At 58.0% G+C, this 18,270-nt stretch overlaps 1 protein-coding gene across 1 annotated transcript in view; it reads right to left on the bottom strand.

Moving 5' to 3' along the window:
* Positions 1 to 367: 367 nt before the first annotated feature.
* Positions 368 to 18,270, bottom strand: part of SPEG (striated muscle enriched protein kinase) — a 55,584-nt gene continuing 37,681 nt past the window's right edge. Inside the window, exons 19-41 of the mRNA XM_069466901.1 lie at positions 17,093 to 17,205; positions 16,672 to 16,840; positions 16,329 to 16,425; positions 16,007 to 16,207; positions 14,961 to 15,018; positions 14,347 to 14,424; positions 14,082 to 14,260; positions 13,502 to 13,528; positions 12,390 to 12,542; positions 12,166 to 12,208; positions 11,075 to 11,143; positions 8,885 to 10,859; positions 8,519 to 8,650; positions 4,872 to 4,988; positions 4,514 to 4,681; positions 4,286 to 4,408; positions 3,957 to 4,124; positions 3,228 to 3,831; positions 2,537 to 2,776; positions 2,233 to 2,456; positions 1,309 to 1,384; positions 913 to 1,062; positions 368 to 560 (exon numbers count right to left, since the gene is read on the bottom strand). Coding sequence (XP_069323002.1) covers positions 368 to 560; positions 913 to 1,062; positions 1,309 to 1,384; positions 2,233 to 2,456; positions 2,537 to 2,776; positions 3,228 to 3,831; positions 3,957 to 4,124; positions 4,286 to 4,408; positions 4,514 to 4,681; positions 4,872 to 4,988; positions 8,519 to 8,650; positions 8,885 to 10,859; positions 11,075 to 11,143; positions 12,166 to 12,208; positions 12,390 to 12,542; positions 13,502 to 13,528; positions 14,082 to 14,260; positions 14,347 to 14,424; positions 14,961 to 15,018; positions 16,007 to 16,207; positions 16,329 to 16,425; positions 16,672 to 16,840; positions 17,093 to 17,205 — 5,357 coding nt within the window. The remainder of the gene's footprint in view (positions 561 to 912; positions 1,063 to 1,308; positions 1,385 to 2,232; positions 2,457 to 2,536; positions 2,777 to 3,227; positions 3,832 to 3,956; positions 4,125 to 4,285; positions 4,409 to 4,513; positions 4,682 to 4,871; positions 4,989 to 8,518; positions 8,651 to 8,884; positions 10,860 to 11,074; positions 11,144 to 12,165; positions 12,209 to 12,389; positions 12,543 to 13,501; positions 13,529 to 14,081; positions 14,261 to 14,346; positions 14,425 to 14,960; positions 15,019 to 16,006; positions 16,208 to 16,328; positions 16,426 to 16,671; positions 16,841 to 17,092; positions 17,206 to 18,270) is intronic.

The following is an 18,270-nucleotide window of genomic DNA, read 5'->3' on the forward strand; positions in this document are numbered from 1 at the left end:
ACCCGCTGTCATGCTCTCCCTGAGATGCACCCCCCCCACCCCAGAACCTTCCTAGAGTCTCCTCTCCCTGTCCCTTGGCTTCTTTTCCTCTTCACTTCCCTATTCCCTTCTTGCCCTTCTGCCTGTTCCCACCCTTGCCCAGCCTGGCCAATGAGTCTCCTGCTCTGCCTCCGGCCTGGGGTGGCATCAGGCCAAAGCCTCAGGGCCTCTGTCCCCGCAGGTCCATGAAGTAAGAGCCCCGCCAGATGTTGCTGCTGGTGGTATCTGAAGCCCCCGGCCCACCTGGCTCAGCGTGGGCCCTGGAATGTCCCACGGCATCACTGGGAACCCCCAGTCAAAGCCCAAGGCTGGGCTGTGGTCCATGCCACTAGGGGCCGCCAGGGTAGGAGCGCAGAAGCACCTTGTGGCGGGTGGCGGCCTCTGCCCGCCGCCGCCGCTGTTCACCCAGGAACTCCTTGAGCCGGTTGGTGGTGAAGGTGAGAGTCTGGCGGCGCAGCTTCATCAGGTAGGCGTCCTGCAGCCAGGGGTGGGCCAGGCAGTCCTGCAGGGAGGGCCGGCTCCTGCCAGGCCAAGCCAGGACCCATGAGCCTGGAGGGGTGGCTCCTGGAGTGGGCAGGGCTCTGTCCTCCCACAGACCCATGTCCCAATCCTGAATTCTCAACTAGGCATGTGATTTTGGGCAACTCTGGGGCTCAGCTTCCCAATCTCTGGAATGGAGGCAGTGACTCTGCCTCTCACAGGGCTGTTATGGGTTTTAAATAGTAGGTAGTATGGCCATTTAGTAGAAGTAGCTGAAGCAATATATTATCAGGGGCAGGAGAGGAGCTGGGGGACCTTCAGCACAGGCTGGGCCAAGGCAGTCTGAGGCCAGGACAGCTAATGCTTGGGGTTGGCAGGGTGGCACGCACTCACCAGGGATGTACTGAGAGGACCTTTCGCAAGAAGAGGGTGGCGCTCTGGGAAGTATTGGGGTATAGCTGGAAGGCATCAAAGCGGCCCCCTACAATCCGAGCCTCTGTTTCCTGGGGGTCTGGCTCATAAAATGGGGAGCGTCCACTGAGCCTGTTGCAGAAGACAGTACGGTTGACACACATGGACTGAAGGTCTGCTCCCAGGCCCGGGGGACATGAGTCTAGGGGTTCTGAGGTACACAGTGCTCAAGGACAGTGCCAACCCGTCCTGGGGGTGTGTGTGCAGGTGTGCATGTGTGTGCCGGGGAGGCAGGGCATGAGGAGATGGGGGAGGCAGAAGGTAGTCCCGGAGCTCACAGTGTGGGCAGAGGGCGTGGGGTGGGGCCGGGGCACTCACATGATGTAGGTGAGCACACCGGCTCCCCAGATGTCCGTGGCAGAGCCGATAGGTTCTCCCTTCACCATCTCAGGAGCTGACAGGAGACAGAGGCCAAGCTGACCCAGCTTCCTGGTAGCAGGGGAGCGGGGAGAGGCAGGGCAGGCCCCTGGGGGCTTGAGGAGCAGGATAAGGCCAGGTCACTAGGCCATGGGAATGACCAGAGCAGCAGGCCCTGAAGGCCAGCAGGCAGGACAGAGGTGGGGGCAGCAGCCAGGAGAGATGTGGGACACCTGAGGGAGTAGCCTGGGCGCTGAATGGTGGGGGTACCCGGAACTCCAGGGGAGCTGAGAAGCAGGGTCACTGGCTCCCTCGGGTCAGCTCCGAGGTAGGGCTCCCATTCAGTGTGTGCCAACACTAAGATTAGGAGCCTTTAAAATCAGCCTGGCTGGCTCCAACCCCAGGTCTGCGCCTTCTAGGGGACCCGGGGCGATTTACTACAACTGTCTGGCTCGCCATTGCCTCATCTGTGAAATGTGGCTTGTGGAGTGCCCTGAGGAATAGCGACAATGCACATCAAGCATTTAGCAGGTAGCTAAATGGTAGCTGGTTTTCCTCATTTAAATAAAATAAAAATTGATTCTCCTGTCTTTCCAGCTTTAGCAAATCCTAACTCTGCCATTTATAACTGTCTGATTGGACAAAAACTTAACTTCAGTGTGCTTCTATTTCCTCATCTGTAAAAAGGGGCAATATTATGCCAAATTCCAGGGCTATTGTGAAGATCAGTTGGAAAAAAATCCACGTAAAGGACTTAGTTCATTGCTTGCATACAGTAAGCACTCAATAAATGGCACAAATGTGGATGAAGTGGGGTGAGCCCTGGCTGCTGCCCCTCTGGCAGTACTCCCACCCCCCACCCTGGCTGGCAGCTGGTCCCCTCACCCATGAACTCCAGTGTGCCCGTGCGGTGGCCAAGGGGCCGCAGGGCCTGAGGGTTGTAGGGCTGGGCACTGCCGAAGTCCACGATCTTGAGGCTGTTGTCAGGGGCCAGCAGCAGGTTGTCCGGCTTGATGTCTAGGTGTAGCACATGGCGGCCGTGGAGGTAGTCCAGGCCTTGTAGCAGCTGTCCCACGTAGGTGGCCACGTCATCCTCTGAATACCGGAACCTAGGGGCAGGGGCGGAGCAGTGATCTCCCAGCCCAGCCTCCCCCACTCCCGCTCCCCACTCCCCACAACACCCAGCTACCTGTCGCTGAGCCCACAGAGGAGTTCCCGGTTGCCGCAGCTCTCAGCAATGAGCACAAGGTAACGGGGGGTGATGTAGGCCTCGTGCAGGGACATGAGCCGCTCGTGGTGCAGCGTCCGCAGCACTTCGTATTCCTGCAGGACTTGCCGCTTGCCCTCAGCCGCATAGGGCACGATCTTGGCCACGAACGTTCGCCCTGTGGCATTCTCCCGGCATGCTCGCACAACACCAAAGCGGCCCCTGTGAGTGTTGTGGGGGGACACCACAGGCTCAGACAAGAGGAGGGGACACTTCCATAGTGAGGGCTAAAGCGGGGGGACAAGAATGCAGTAGTACCAGTGTGGCCTCCAGAGTTCAATCCTCGAAACCAGGCTTTGAGTCCCAGCTCTGCCACTCACTGGCTCTATACCTTAGGCAGATCTCATCACTTCTCTAACCTCAGTTTTCCCATCCATGAAATGGGAGATGATAATGATGCAGTATGCAACTCCCTTTCAGAGTTGTGCAGATGAAATGAACTCATATAGCTAAAGCACTCAGTACAGTGCCTGGCACATTTGAACCCAATAGTCCTAGGGACCCAGATCTCAGCACCTTCCCCAACCCCAGCCAGGACAGTCTGGTCTTCTGTGTCCCCTATGTTCACCCCACTCCTCCCTCTGTCCTCCTTCCCTTCCCCAGCCCTGCTTGCCTGGCCTTCTCCTCCAGGAAGGTGTAGGGTTTCTGAGGGAGGCCCTGTCGAAGAGTGGTACTCTCTGGCCTGGGAGAGCTGCGGGGACTGCTCCCAGGGGTGCTGACTACCTCCTGCGCTGGGCTGAGGCTCCGCACAGTCACCTTGGTGGGCTCAGGAGGGGGCTCAGGGGCTGGGGGCTCGGGGGCGGGTGGTGCAGATACAAAGGAAGTCACCATATACAGGGGAGTAGAGGAAGGCGCTGGTTTAACCCCTTGAGGGGCGGAGGCCGGGGTTGGGATCCCAGTGTCAGGGACAAAAGACTTGGGCTCATTTGGGGTGACCCGGGCACTGGGTGGGGTGGGCTCTGCTTGCCGGGCAGCCTGCAGGCCCCTGTGCTTTCGTGGGGGGGTTTGGGGTGGTGGACCCACAGCCTTGAGTGAGGACAAGGCCTGGCTGGGGGGCATGGGGGGAGATGAGGGGCTGAGAGTGACCAACGGGGGGGCTGGGGGAGCAGGAGCTGGGGGCAGGGCCAGTGAGGTAGGAGAGTCAGGAGGTGGGGCCCTGGCTGGCCCTGAGGTAACAGGGGCCTCTTGGTGAGCAGCAGATGGCAGAGCTGAAGAATCTAAGACACAAAGAAAATCGTCACCATGCTGCCCTGGGGGCAAAGCCGTGGTGCTCTAAGGATGTAGTGGACCCTGGGATGAGGGTCCCCTTCCTTCTCCCACCACCTCCCCCTATCCCACTGACCTTGAGCGCCCCTGATGAGGACCTTCTCAGAAGGGTTGCTGAAGGGCCCCTGCCCAGCACGGTTGGCACAGGCCACACGGAACCTCACGGTCACACCAATTGGCAGGTCGGTCACGTTGTAGTAGCAGTCGGGGATGCCTGAGCTCACAGGGTGCCAGACAGATTCCCCTGTAGGCACAGGGGGGGGGAGTGCTGAGGCCACACCCAAGCTCCCAGTGCCATCTGTGAAGAGCCCGGGGAGGACCTCTGTCCAGGGAGGGCACTTGCCTTCCCAGCCTCCTCTACCTTCCACCTGCCACGCTCCCCACTCCGTCTGCCCTGTCCCTCACCATCCACCCGCCGCTCCAGTGTGTACGTGCAAGGTGCCCGGCTGTCTCCCGGCTTCCACAGCACCAGCGCCGTGTCCTGGTAGGTCTGGGGCACCTCGGGAGGAGCTAGCTTTCCTGGGATTCCTGGCAAGAGGCAGGGAGTCCCAGTGAGCCCCTATGCCCCAGCTAAGAGCCCATCAAGTCCCCCCATCCCCATCACTACACCCCTGGGCCCTGCCACAGGCTCACGGGCCACAGCCACGGTACAGGAGCTGGTGATGCTGCCTAGGACATTGGTAGCTGAACACTCATAGAGCCCGGCATGCCGCTTGCCCGCCCGGGGGATACTCAGCAGCTGCCGCCCGTCTTTGCAGGACATGATGATCACCGAGGGCTCTGACCGAAGGGACTGCTTGTCTGGGGATGGGGAGGAGCAGGAGCAGCAGCTGAGTGAGGCAGCACGTGTCCAGGCTGCCTTCACTAGCTCCCCCCACCCAGCATCCCCAAACCATGCTCACCCCAAGACCTGGCCTCTCCCATCCCCTGGGCTTGGGGACACTTGCTGCCCCCCACTCCCTACCGCACGTGGGAGACATAATCTTCTTACCTTTCGTCCAGGAGATGTGCGGTGCAGGGCAGGCCGCCGGCAGGCAGAGCAGCGTGGCTGCCTCCCCCTCCAGCAGCACCTGGTCCTTGAGTTTGATGTGGAAGACTGGGGGGAAGTCTGGAGGGAGAGCAGAGACAGCCATGTCTGTGGGGACCCTGGCCCACTTACCGCTGAGGGAGGGGAGGATGTGAGCACTGGCAGCAGGCAGGGAACAGAGTGAAAAGTTGTCTCTTCCCAGCCAGAAGTGGGAAGTAGAACCCCACGCCATCCCTTCGAGAATTTTCTTTGAGGCGAGCTTCACCTTCCCCAGGCCCTCACTGTGTGCAGAACTTCCTTTTCCTTGCACTGACTATTGACTATGCTCCCTATCCCATGTTTGTAAATCATTTAGAGCAGAGCCTGGTGCTAAGTAAGTGCCCTATAAGCGTTTGTTAAAGAAAACAAATAGGCCAGGTGTGGTAGCTCACACCTGTAATCCTAGCCTAGCACTTCGGGAAGCTGGGGCAGAAGGATCACTTCAGACCAGCAGTTTGAGACCAGCCAGCAACATAGTGAGACCCTGTCTCTACAAAAAATAGAAAAATTAGCCAGGCGTGGTATTGTGAGCCTGTAGTCTCAGCTACTCGGGAAGATGAGGCAGGAAGATTGCTTGAGCCCAAGCGTTCGAGGTTGTAGTGAGCTATGATGACACCACTGTACTCTAGCCTGGGCGACTGAGTGAGGCCCTGTTTCAAAAAAAAATAAAATAAATGCATGAATGAATAAATAAATAAAAATAAAAGAATTAGCCAGGTATGATGGTGTATGCCTGTTATTCCAGCTACCCAAGAGGCTGAGGTAGGAGGATTGCTTAAGCCCAGGAGTTTGAGACTGTAGTGAGCTATGATAATGCCACTGTACTCTAGCCCAGGCAAGAGAGAAAGATCCTGTCTCAAAAAGTAAAAATAAAAAATAAAAACAAATATTGAAAAACAATAATGGGCCGGGCATGGTGGCTCACGCCTGTAATCCTAGCACTCTGGGAGGCCGAGGCGGGTGGATCGCTCAAGGTCAGGAGTTCGAGACCAGCCTGAGCAAGAGTGAGACCCCGTCTCTACTAAAAATAGAAGAAAATTATATGGACAACTAAAAATATATATAGAAAAATTAGCCAGGCATAGTGGCACATGCCTGTAGTCCCAGCTACTTGGGAGGCTGAAGCAGTAGGATCGCTTAAGCCGAGGAGTCTGAGGTTGCTGTGAGCTAAGCTGACGCCACGGCACTCACTCTAGCCTGGGCAACAAAGTGAGACTCTGTCTCAAAAAAAAAAAAAAAAGAAAAACAATAATGGTTAAGATCCTGCAATACCCACTCTCTCTGGGGCACGACAGGGCAGTTGAGAAGAGAGGTGAGATGAGTTAGCAACCTGAGCCGAGATGGGACTGAATGTAGAACGTTCAATCAGAATGTGCAGTCTTAAAAAATCCGACATCTAGGAAACCATGGGCAGATCTGGAAGTGTGTCAGCTGCCTTGTCCCTCTTCCCACCTGTGGTCCTGGGACAGGGTCCTAGGCCTTCTACATACTCCTTCAGGTCAACTAAGTGGTGAGAGCTTTTAAAGGGGCAAGAGACAGTATCTGTATGACCACGGGCAAGTCATTTACCCTCTCAGAAGCCCTATTTCTTATCTATAAATTGAGGAAAATAATAATACCAAGCTCAGAAGATTACTGTGAGAATTAAGAGGCATGTAAAATGCTTAGCATTTATCTAGCATGTAGTAAGCACCCATAAATATTAGCTTCTCTTGTTGTTATTATCTCTTTAATATGCCCCATAGAGAAGCCAGGAGGAGACCCCCAGAGAAAGCAGCTGTTTCAGCAAAGCAGAGAAACTGCCTTCACAGCTGGCTGGTGATTGTGCCCATGGTGGGGCCAGGGATGAGACTAGGGTCTTTGCTCCAGTGTAGCCAGCCTGTGGCTCCTCAGTACCCTGAGGATTTTAGTTCATGATCCCTGGAAATGTCCCCCTAGAAGAATCCCAGTCTGGCCAGGGATGGGGAGACTTGGGCAGGGGTATGGAGGGGTCTTCACCTGGGCAGAGAGAGCTGAGGACTCCTGGGAGCCCCAGCTGCTGCCTGTCTGAAGAACCAGGAGGGGCTGAGAGTGGGGATGAGCTGGATGGGAGAGGATGGTCAGGTCAGCAGTGTGTCCCCCCTTCCCACTGAACCCCACTGTTCCCCACGGAGGGGTCCCACACGGAGGCTCCGACAACACGATGTGAAGTTTCAATATTGCCTCCAGGCCAAGTGAGGGTACTGGGTAGGGGGGAGAGAGAGGGAGGCCCAGAGGAGAGGTGAAAGGTGACCTGGGCCCAGCTCTGCCAGCCCCACCCCATTCCCCAGGGCCCAGCCCTAGTTGGTAGAGTGGACTGGGACAGTCTTCTTCCCGTGGAGAGCAGAGCTGATGAGGTCAGGGGACACTGCCTCGGCAGGAAATCAGCTGCACAAGCAAAACGGAGTGGGAGGGAGTCCCCAGGTGGGAAGTGATCAGCTGTCCCCAGTCCTCACTGCTGACTCTTTCCTTTCCCTCCTTCTCTACCCTCCCCGACCAGCTGGCCTTTCCTACCTCCTCTTCATTCACTGTAGCCGCCACTGCCCCGGCCAAGGCCAGACACAATCCCTTCAAGCCCAGCTGAGGCAGGGCTGAAACCATTCTGAGGAGTTATGCCAGGAAACAGGAAAAAACAGAACTGGTAGCTTATAAAGATCCTGTGCACAGCCTGGCTTGGTGGCCGCCTCCTTTCCTGCACACTAGTCTGGAAAGCCCAGCTTCCCAAAGCCTTTCTTGTAGTCCTTGAGTGATGCCCCTTTTCAGGTGGGGATAGGGTGACCCTAGGTGGAGAATGCCTCTCTTCCTGCAGCCCCAAGACGCTTGGGCAGAGAAACTGAACAGGGCACAGCCCCAGCCCCGGTCCCCCCAGCAGAGAGCCCTGAAGGCTGCTTTTCTGTGCAGAAGTGCCTTTTGTGGGGCAAAGGAGTCAGGGAGGGGCAGTTGGGTGTTCAGAGCTGTAGAAAGATGGAGACTTGGGGGCACAATCCAGATTGTGGTCCTCTAGGCTGGAGAGAAAGTGAGAGGCTTTGGGCACATACTCAAGCACACCCCCATCTGAAGGGGGCTGTGGAGCAGGGGAGCCTTATCCTACCACAGCCAAATACAGAAACCTTCTAGGGTCCCCTGGGAGAGAGGCGGCCACTCATAGAAAGGTGTAAGTGTGGTGTCCCGAAGCTGCTTCTGGGACCCGGCTGTGGGAGGTCACACAGTCCAACTCTGGCTGCTCCACTTCCTAGCCCTGAGACTTGGATAAGATCCTTAGCATCACTAAGCCTGTTTCCTCACCTGTAAAATAGAGATGATGACAATAACAGTTCCCAGAACAATGTTGCAGGATTGGATGAAGCAGGCTTGTAAAGTGCTTACTAGAACACTAGGCTTTGCTAATGAATGGCAGCTTCTGCTACTATTAGGCTTCTATTATTGCTTTCCTGACTGGGCCCCTTCCACCCTGCCCAGGCTGCCTCGGGTGGCCCAGCTCCCACCCAGCAACAGCCTCCCAGCGGTGGGGGGCAGGGAATGGGGAGGTACTCACCAGGCAGCCCTCTTATTACCTGACTCACTGCGCACATACTGGTGACCCAAGTCCTCCTGGACGCTGGCAGAGAGGTTTGGTTGTGATAACCCCTTGTCCTTCCGCAGCCGAGAGAGGCCCCAGCGTAGCCGGCTTCGGCTTTCCCCTGGAGCTGTGAAGCCAAGGCCGGTGAGCACTCACCCCCGGCAGGTACCAGCAAGCTCCCACCCCACTGCAGCCTCAGGCCACTCGTGGAAAAGAACGTCTAGCTCCACCCTCAGGGCCTCCAGCACCTGCACGACCTCTCTCTCTCTGGTGATGTCCCCGGCCCTGTTCCTCCCGCAGCCTCTTTCCAGCGCACCCCATCCTCCTCCACACTCTGCACCTGCCCCCTGCTCCTCCTCACCTGAGGAGCCCGAGGTGCCGCTGGCCTCGGAGCCCAAAGACTCCGCGGAAGGAGTGGTGGCGCCCGGCTGTGCGGCCAGCTGGTTGTGCGGGATGTCGAGGCGCCGCAGACTCTCACTTTCGGACGTGGCCCTGCGCAGCCGTCCGAACAGGGGCGTGCTGCGACCCGACCCGCCCCCCGAGTCCTCGCTGCTGCCGCTGCGCTGCAACCGGCTGGACAGCCGCTCCAGCGTGGAGCTGAGCCTCCTGCGCACCGTCAGCACCGGGGAGCCCCGCGCTGAGCTCCCGCCCTCCGAGCTCTCCCCGTCCCCGCCTCGGGCCTCCCAGGCTGGGTGCCGCTGCGCGGGCGGGGTCCGCCGCAGCCGCTGGGACAGCGACAGCGAGAGGCGGCGGACGAGGCCGGGCTCCCCGACCGCCCTGAGGTCCTGCACAGAGCGCGAGCGCTCGGGCCGTCGCACCAGCTCCAGCGGGGTTCCCGCCGGGCTGGGCCGGTACATGCCGTCCTCCTCCGTAGCCCCGCGGAAGGGGCCGCGCTCCTCCGAGCGCGAGCGGCTCAGCAGTCGCAGCCCCCGCGACAGGGGCGACTGCCGGCTGCGCTTGAATTTGGCCTCAAACAGGGCCTCAGACTCCAGGTTCTCGATGCTGCTGCTGAGGCTGCTGCCCGGCCTGGCGGGCACCGTGGGGACCCGGGCTTTCTCAGCTAGCACTGGGGGAGCCGCCGCAGAGGGCAGGCGCTTCTCCGGGGCTCCCGGAGGCGGTGAGGCCACCCTGGCGAACACAGCTGCGTGGGGCTTGGGCTCTGACGGAGGCGCAGCAGGGCCCTGCTGGGCACCCTGGGCGTGGCCCGACAGCTGAAGCGACTGCATGATCTGGGCATAGGGTGTGAGGGGCAGCGCTGGGGTTTGCAGGGCCAAGGGGGACTGTGCGGGCTTGGAGGCTCGCCCTGGCTGTGGTGTGGGCTCTGGGGCCTTGTCTTGGGCAGGCTGGGGTGCTGGGGGCTGCGGAGCATCACCGGGTGTGGTGGAAGAAGGCTCGGCAGACTTGGGGGCACTGGGTTTGGGGATGCTGGGCCGCACAGGGCTGGACGGCTGGGCCTCGCTGAGGGCAGATAGGGAGGGAGACTCCTGTAGCTTGCGGGCCCCAAGCCTGGCCACGGGGATCTCAAGGGGCGCCCCAGCGCGGCGGTGCCGGCCCCGGGGCTCCGCCTCACCCTGTGAGAAGCTGCTGCTCTTTTGCAGGCCCCGAGTCTCGGGTGGGGGCTGGTGGTGGGGCGCTGCCTCGCTGGAGGCAGCTCGTGCCATCCGCGGGTCCCGGGCACGGCCCCCCAGGCTCTCCAGCAGGGGGCCCCTGAGGCCGCTGACCTTGCCATCCTCAGGGCCTCCCCGCAGCAGCCGCTGTCGCAGGGCCTGCAGCCTCTGGGCGTACTCGCCCTCGCCCAGGCCTCCCCGGGCCAGGCGGGTGGCCCCCGGGCTGGGGCTCCGGCGCTGCGGCAGCTCCACAGACGCTGCCTTGTGCAGGCCCCGGCCCGGCTCCCGCGGCCCGGCCCGGGGCAGGGCGCTCTCGGCAGAGCTGCCCCTGCGGAGCTCTCCCCGCCTGGGGCTGGGCCCAGCTGGGGGCTCCTGGCCTGGAGAGGGGAGGGCCTGAGGGCTGGGAGGCTCCTGATCCTGAGAGGGAACCCTTCCCTGTTCTTGCCAGTCCATGGGGGTGGAAGCGCCAGCCTCTGGGGTCCCCAGGGCCTCATCCTCAGTGGGAATGTCGGTGAGGGACACCCGGGAGCCAGAGAACTCGGGCTGCAGCGGGCGGGGCACTGAGGGCAGCTCTTCAAGCTCTTCCTCTTCAGAATCCGAGGAGGATGAGAGCCCTCCGCTCGGGGGTGATCTTCTGGGCATAGTCACCCACACCCGCTCTGGAGGGGCGCGCAGCAGCTCGGGGATGGGGCGCAGCACCAGGTGGCACTTGTAGCTGATCTGGGAGCGCTGGAGAGAGAGTACTAGAGTCAGACCTGAGGGACTCCCAGGGCAGGATTGGCCCACCCAGGCCCCCTTCAGCCCTGGGGAAGAAGGCCTAAGAGGCAGAGGGTGCAGACAGGAAGTGGGAGGACAGGTGAGCAGAAGGTGAGGGCAGACAACAGAAAAAGGGCAGTGTTAGAGAATGAGAAGGTGGAAAGGACAGAGGCAGGGCCCAAACTCACCTGCCACCTCCGCCTGGACAGGAACAGCTTTAGGTGATCTGTGCTCACCTCTGCGCCCTTTGCCTGAGTCTGCAAACCCAGGAAAGAGGGCCTGAGGGAAAGCTCTCTGTCAGCCTAGACCCTCAAGGTTTGGCAATGGAGAGACAAAGTCCACAGAGGAACAGTGGACCAAGCAGCACTGAGTCTAGGCTCCTGGGGGTCCCCTTCCCCTTGGGTCTGTCAGGACAACTCTTACAGCCAAGGTGCACACCTGTACACAAATCCTCTGAGCCTAAGGGGAGAGGCAAAAACTGGTGGCTTCCAGGGGACACTTCTGAGCCTGCAACAGGGCTCAAGGCCCTGTCCTGGTATACCAGCTGCCCTGGGAGGCCTGGGCCCTGGCTCCCCAGTTCCCATGTGTCTCCAGGTAAGGCCAGCACCCCAACATCTGAAGCCGTGGTGGTCCAGACCCAGAGAGATGCTTCCCGCAGCCACCCACCCAGGTGTTCTCTTCTGGAGCTTGTTTCTGGTCTAAGAGAAGAAGCTTCTTCAAGGACTGATACCAGGATGACCTCAGCCTTCCAGTGACCCAGCACAACCCTCAATGAACCCAAGAGCTTACTCAGGTGCTCTTTCTGGACTCGTTTTCTGAACTCCCCTCCCCCATGCCTGGCACTGTGCTCTGAGGTGCTGGGGTTTGAAGATGGATGAGTGAGAACCTGCCCACACGGGGCTCATAACTGAGGGGCGGAGCCAGCCAGGCTACCTGCCAACTCAATGTGGGACCCGTGCAGGACACAGGTGGGCACATACAAGTGAGCAAGACCAGGGTCTGGTCTCATATGACAGTGAGAACCCCAATAAGGACCCCCAAGATGGGGGGATCCAGACCTCTGCCTTGATCACTGATTTGAGCCTCAATTTCCTTATCAACAAAATGGAAGTAATGATACCTTCCTTTGCAGAAGAGCTATTGTGAGGCTAATAAAGCATATATGTATAAAATGCCTAACATAGTTACTGCATACAGTAGGTACTCAATAAATGGAGCTGTTAGTAACGTTCTCTCTCCTTCCACCTCTTGTAGCACCATTTTGCAGGACTAGACTCACTTTGAACCAAGGATGTTCTAGGGTCTCCTTTGCGGTAGGTCTCCTGTAAAGGAACAAGCATTAAGATGGGATTTTTATCATTCAGTGAGTAAACAAATGTTTGAGAAAACAGGGCCCTTAAGGAGTGGAAACTTGCATGTCTAAGGACAGAGGCTTGGTAGGAATGGGTGGGGGGCATGAGGGTGACCCTGCTGGTAGGGGGCCTCCCAGGGCCTGGTACTCACAGCCGGTCCTGCACCAGCACTTTGATGAGGAAGCCCCGGGCCTCCCTGCTCAGGCTCAGGAACGTGTTCTCCTCAAAGGCCACGTTGTAGTTTCGGATGTTCATCAATGTTGTCCGATCGTTTTCCCCAACAAACGGGGAGATTCCCGTCAGACTGCAGGGGTAGAGAGGGTTGTCGTGAGGGGGAGGCAGGGCCTTGGGGCTGAGACAGGGATGAAATGGGATGCCAGTGGGGGCACAGGGCCGGGCACAGGGCCAGGGACAGGTGGAGGCTCCAGGTGTGGAGATGGCAGAGGCTGGGCGAATCTGGGCTAGAAGCCAAGGCTTGCAGACTCTTGCCCATCCGGCATGGTCAGGGAGGCAGTACTGCCTTGGGGCCTGGTTGCCCATGCTTTAGAGCAGTGGTCCCCAACCTTTTTGACACCAGGGACCGGTTTCATGGAAGACAATTTTTCCATAGACCAGGGGGCATTAGAGTCTCATAAAGAGTGCGCAACTTAGATCCCTCGCATGCGCAGTTTACAGTAGGGTTCGTGCTCCTATGAGAATCTAATGCTGCCGTTGATCTGACAGGAGGCGGAGCTCAGGCAGTGATGCGAGCGATGGGGAGCAGCTGTAAATACAGGTGAGGCTTTGCTCCATCGCCTCGCCTCGCAGTTCACCTCCTGCTGTGCGGCCTGGTTCCTAACAGGCCATGGACTGGTACTGGCCTCCAGCCCCGGGGTTGGGGACCGCAGCTTTAGAGGACCTGTTCTTTAGAGGCTTTAGAGAAGAGTGTGGCCTCTCCATGAGGTGAGGAGTCTGTGCCAAGGGGACATCCCACCTTAGCCTGAGCTCTACCCCCTTCTAGTCCAGGTTCTGGATGCTTAGGACCAAGTAGTTCCGTGCCTAAATGGCACTGAGCCTGCACTGGCCTCTCTCCATCCTCTGCGCCCACCTCTTACAGAGGGGCACGGTGGACATGCAGACCAGGGTGTCTACCTTCATGTACACAAGGCCCCTTGCAGAGCAGGAGGGAGCAGGGGTGTGGAAGAGAAGTGGGTGGGCTGCAGCCCTGCAAATGTTAGGGGTAGGCCTGCCAGAAAATGGGTAGGAGACTGCAGGGGTCCTTACCAGAGGAAGGCAACGACGCCCACGGGCCTGCAGGGAAAGGAGAGTGGATGGGTAAGAGGACAGCCCAACTTGCCCTGGAAGGCAGCATTCCTCTGCTACCATTAAGCTGAGTGAGAAATGTCCTCCCTAGGAACACTGCCGTGGACAAATGGGCATAGGAGTGCCTCCTTCAGGGAGAAGCCTGAACCCAGAGTTCCAGACATGCCTGGAGAAGTTAAGAGTCACAGCAGGGCTGGCCCAGGAAGCCCAGAAAAGTCCAGGGACCAAGGGGACCAGGGACCAAGAGGATCAGGCCTGCCTTACTGGCGAAGTTACAGTGGCTACTGAGGGGAAGGCCTAGGCCCCCAGGGAGCCATGGGCCAAGGACTGACAGGGCCGGGGCACTCATGATGCGGTCAGCCCTGACTGATGAGGGGTGGGGAGTAACACGGGCAGGAGACCCTGCAAGCAATGCCACCAGCCTCCCATCAGAGGAGGAATCCAGGCTTCATAAAGCTCCTCTCTGCCAGTGAGCCAGGGCCAGCATGGCACTGAGGGCAGCTGCTCTGGCCCCCCCAGCAGCCCAGCACGCCAGTGTTACCAGATGTCAGTGACTCCCGACACGGGGCTCTGGTTGACAATCTCAGGTGCCACAAACTCAGGTGTGCCATATTGGCAGTACTGAGGCTCTCCTGGAGTCAGCTCCTGGGCATTCCCAAAGTCGCAGATCCGCACCTGCTCTTCACCCCCTGCACCATCCCACACCAGCAGGTTCTCGGGCTGAAAGACACAGGGCAAAGTGTGGGAGCTGAATGAAGATAGGACACCCCATTTCCTGGCTTCCTGCTCTCCACCCCCCACCTCACCTTGACATCGAGGTGCAGCACATGGCTCTGGTGCAGGTAGTGTATTCCCTCTAGTATCTGCCGCACATAGACCCGGATCTGTGGAAACAGGGGGCCCAGAGTCCGTGGGGTAGTGTGGGGTACTATGTTTGATCACCTCCAGGGTTATGGCAAGAGGTCAGGCCATGCCTGCAGAGTAGCTTTCAGATGGCTTGCGATGGGGGTTGAAACACAGGTTGCCAGATCCAGGGCTACTATGTGCACAGGTTGTGCACAGCACAAGCACAGGAAGGAGTCATTTACATTGTAATACATAGTATTGCAGTGCACAACTTGTATAGCTCTACATGGCAGGACTGCAGTGAGATCAATAGACTCTAAGAGGGGGCCCTTCTGGGAGAAATGTTTGGGGATGTTTATGTGAGGAAGACTGGGAAACAACAGTTGGGGGCTGGGGTGGGTTTGCTGAGACTTCGAGAGGACAGTGGAGTCCCAGTGCAAGTGTCACAGGCAGGGGGCTCTGCTGCCTGCCTAACCATGTTCTCCACTACTACCCAAGTTTCTTGTGGCGACAGATGGCATGCCCAGGACCCAACTGTCGGTTCTCAGAGCCCCCTGCCACCCACTGCCCTCACCTCAGACTCACACACGGTGGGTTTCCTGGCCATTCGCTCCAGCAGCTCCTCTGTGCAGCTGCATCCCAGGTCAAGGAGAACAGTGCCTGGCACCGACAGCCTGGCCCACCCCCAGAGCCCAGGGCAGGTCCCAGCTCAGCACAGGTTTCCCCTTCCTCTTAGAGCACATCCGATACCAGTCAGAGACTGTCTTCACCCTTCCTCCGTCATCTGGGTCTGCAGATGATGGGGCCACCTTGCTTGAACGCACACTCCCTGTGGGGTCTCAGGCAATGTGCTTAAACTCCCTGAGCCTAGGTTTCCTCAGGAGTAAAATGGGGGTCACGTTTCCTCCCCTACCTTAAGAAGTATTTCTAGGGATCAAATTACAGCAGAATTTTTGTGTCGACTGTGGATGGAACTTCTTGAGAATGACCCAGAAGGTACACGACACGGAATAATTTGTCATTTTGCTGAGGTTTGGATTCCAACAGTGCAGACTGGGAAGCTGATGTGCCCTGCTCCCTGGAGTGACAAGCCGACCACCCAGGGAGGCATCCTTCCCTCAATGTGTCTTTGTTGAACCCTAGCTTCATGAAAAGGTAAAATCTGTCATTTGGGAAACCAGCCTCCCATACAAAGCCAAGTCTCGACGCTCATCTGAAATGTGGTAAATCCAAATGTGCAGATATACTGTACTGCATTTTGTGATTAAAAAGCCTATGCCATTTGTCAGCTCTGCGACCTCAGGCAAGTTATTTAACCTCTCAGTGCCTGTTTCATCATCTGTAAGACGGGGATAATAAAATTCCATGAGGTAGGTATATATGAGGATTAAATAGGTTAATATTTATAAAACTCTTAGAACACTGTCAGGCACAAATTAAATGTTATATAAGTTTAAGCTAAAAAGTGGGCTAAAAAACAGTTTTCACAGACTTCTCCAGACTCATCCCTCCCCATTGTCAACGGGACCACTTACTGTAAAATACACTGCAAATTGGCTGTTACAAGAACCAGTCATTTAGGCATGGGTTCCCCCACCCCCTCAGCCTGTCCCAGGATACAGCTCGGTGACAATGACCAGTCCCCGGCGCCTCTCGAAGGCCTCATGGAAGTAGAGGACACAGTCGTGCTGGAGCCGGGCCAGCAGCCGGGCCTCCCGCCATGCTGATGCCTTTGGCTTGGCCTGGCTGGGGATGAACTTGGCCGCAAACTCCAGGCTGGAACTCCGCTCCACCACACGCCGCAGGTAGGAGAAGGCACCCCTGGGTCACACAGGGAGGGAGACAGGGCTCAGCCATCGCTGCAGCCCTCTACCCCTTCCTAGCCCTCAGACCCGGCAGTCTTTCTTGAACCCCAACACTGGCTCCCCTCCTATCCACACACCTGCCAATCTCCTGGTGGATGTCATAGAAGTCGCTGAGTCTCCTTCCTCGATGCTCCTCGTCCTCCCTGACCCCCTCGACTTCCATAGCTGTCTGAGCTGGGACAGAGATGTCCTGGTGTTAGGAGGGGAGGGCAAGAAAGGGAGCAGGCCAGAGACTGGGATAGGCGGGCGGATACCAGAGACAGAAGAAGGGCAAGAATGTCGGGGCCTGAGGCGGGGGCCCTGGGCTGGAGGGTGCGGTGGTTGGGAGTCCAGGGCCAGGTGCTTCCTGGGCAGGGTGGGGCTCACATCAGATTTCTAGGGGTGGACACTCTGCCCTTCTCCCCTTGAACTGCAGCCCACCTGAATGCACAGCCAGCTCTGCTTTGCAGGAGACCTCGCCCGCCAGGTTCCGGGCCGTGCAGGTGTAGACGCCTCCATCCTGGGCCCCTGTGCTCAGCACCACCAGGGAGCACTCGTTCTCCTCATACACGAAGCTCACATGGCTGCTCTCGGTCAGCAGCACCTCATCCTGCGGAGTTGGCTGTCACCTCCAGCCCAGCCCTGGCCTCACCTCCACCGGGGACCCAGCTGCCCCTCCATGCCAGAGACTCAGTTTCACCTCTACTCAGGGCAGCGGCTTCTGCACTGACAGCCCTGTACCCCCAGCCAGCCAGGCCCCTGGGGCCCACTTCCTCCTCCTAACCACGCCTCTGCCCAGGCTCCCCCTCTAAGGCCTCCCAGGACCCCTCCCCTAGACTCCTGGCCGTCCCCAGGCTTGTACCTTATACCACATGATGTCTGGCAGTGGCTTCCCCTCAACCACCACAGCAAAGCGGGCAGTTTCCCCAGCCCCCACCTCCACATCCTCCATGATGGACTCAAACCGAGGGGCCTCTGAAAGGAAACACACAGGGACCGGAGTGGGGACGGGAGGGAGCAGGATGTTGGCGTCCCTCTCCACGTCCCCATCAGCAACTGGCTCAGTTAGAATGCCAGATCCCCCCCCTCCCAGCACCTCCCAGCCCCAAACTCAGCCCCTCGGCACACCAGAGTTCCCTGCCTGCACCCACGTGACATGCTGATCCTCTCCGGGAACCTGACACGAGGTGCAGGCTGGCTTTGCTTGGCCTTCAGTGTTCACGCGCCAGCTTTGAAATCAGGAGATTTTCACACACAAAGAAAATCTGGATTTCTTGCCTCTCTTTTTTTTTTTTTTTTTTTTGTTGAGACAGAGTCTCACTTTGTTGCCCAGGCTAGAGTGAGTGCCGTGGCGTCAGCTTAGCTCACAGCAACCTCAGACTCCTCGGCTTAAGCGATCCTACTGCCTCAGCCTCCCGAGTAGCTGGGACTACAGGCATGCGCCACTATGCCCGGCTAATTTTTTCTATATAGATTTTTAGTTGTCTATATAATGTCTTTCCATTTTTAGTAGAGACGGGGTCTCGCTCAGGCTGGTCTCGAACTCCTGACCTTGAGCAATCCACCCGCCTCGGCCTCCCAGAGTGCTAGGATTACAGGCGTGAGCCACCGCGCCCCGCCCGGCCTTTCTTGCCTCTCTTGACAAATCAAGACTGGCCATTCGGAGCTGCTCCCCTCACTGCAGGAATCCACTAGCGAGGAGCGGCTCAATGCTGCCCCCTGTGGGTGGCTGCCCTTGTTCGCAGAGCCACCCCAACGCTTCTCTAACTTCACTTCACCTGCATCTGCCACCCTGAACTAAACTCGTGGATAGCACTGCCTCTGATTTGAAGCTTTTCTCTCTGAGTCTTATTTAAATGTTTACAGTGCCTTCTACCACTGTGGGGATGACAAGATGCACAAAAAAGTAATCCCAAATATTAACCGAACAATCTAGAAACTGACTCTCAGCTTAGTTCTTCCACATGTGGCTGTGATTTCATTCTCCACACATATCGTCACATGGTCATATGATTTCCTGGTAAATGGCTTCTAATTCTC

Source organism: Eulemur rufifrons, chromosome 1, assembly GCF_041146395.1.
Source record: "Eulemur rufifrons isolate Redbay chromosome 1, OSU_ERuf_1, whole genome shotgun sequence".
Lineage (NCBI taxonomy): Eukaryota > Metazoa > Chordata > Mammalia > Primates > Lemuridae > Eulemur > Eulemur rufifrons.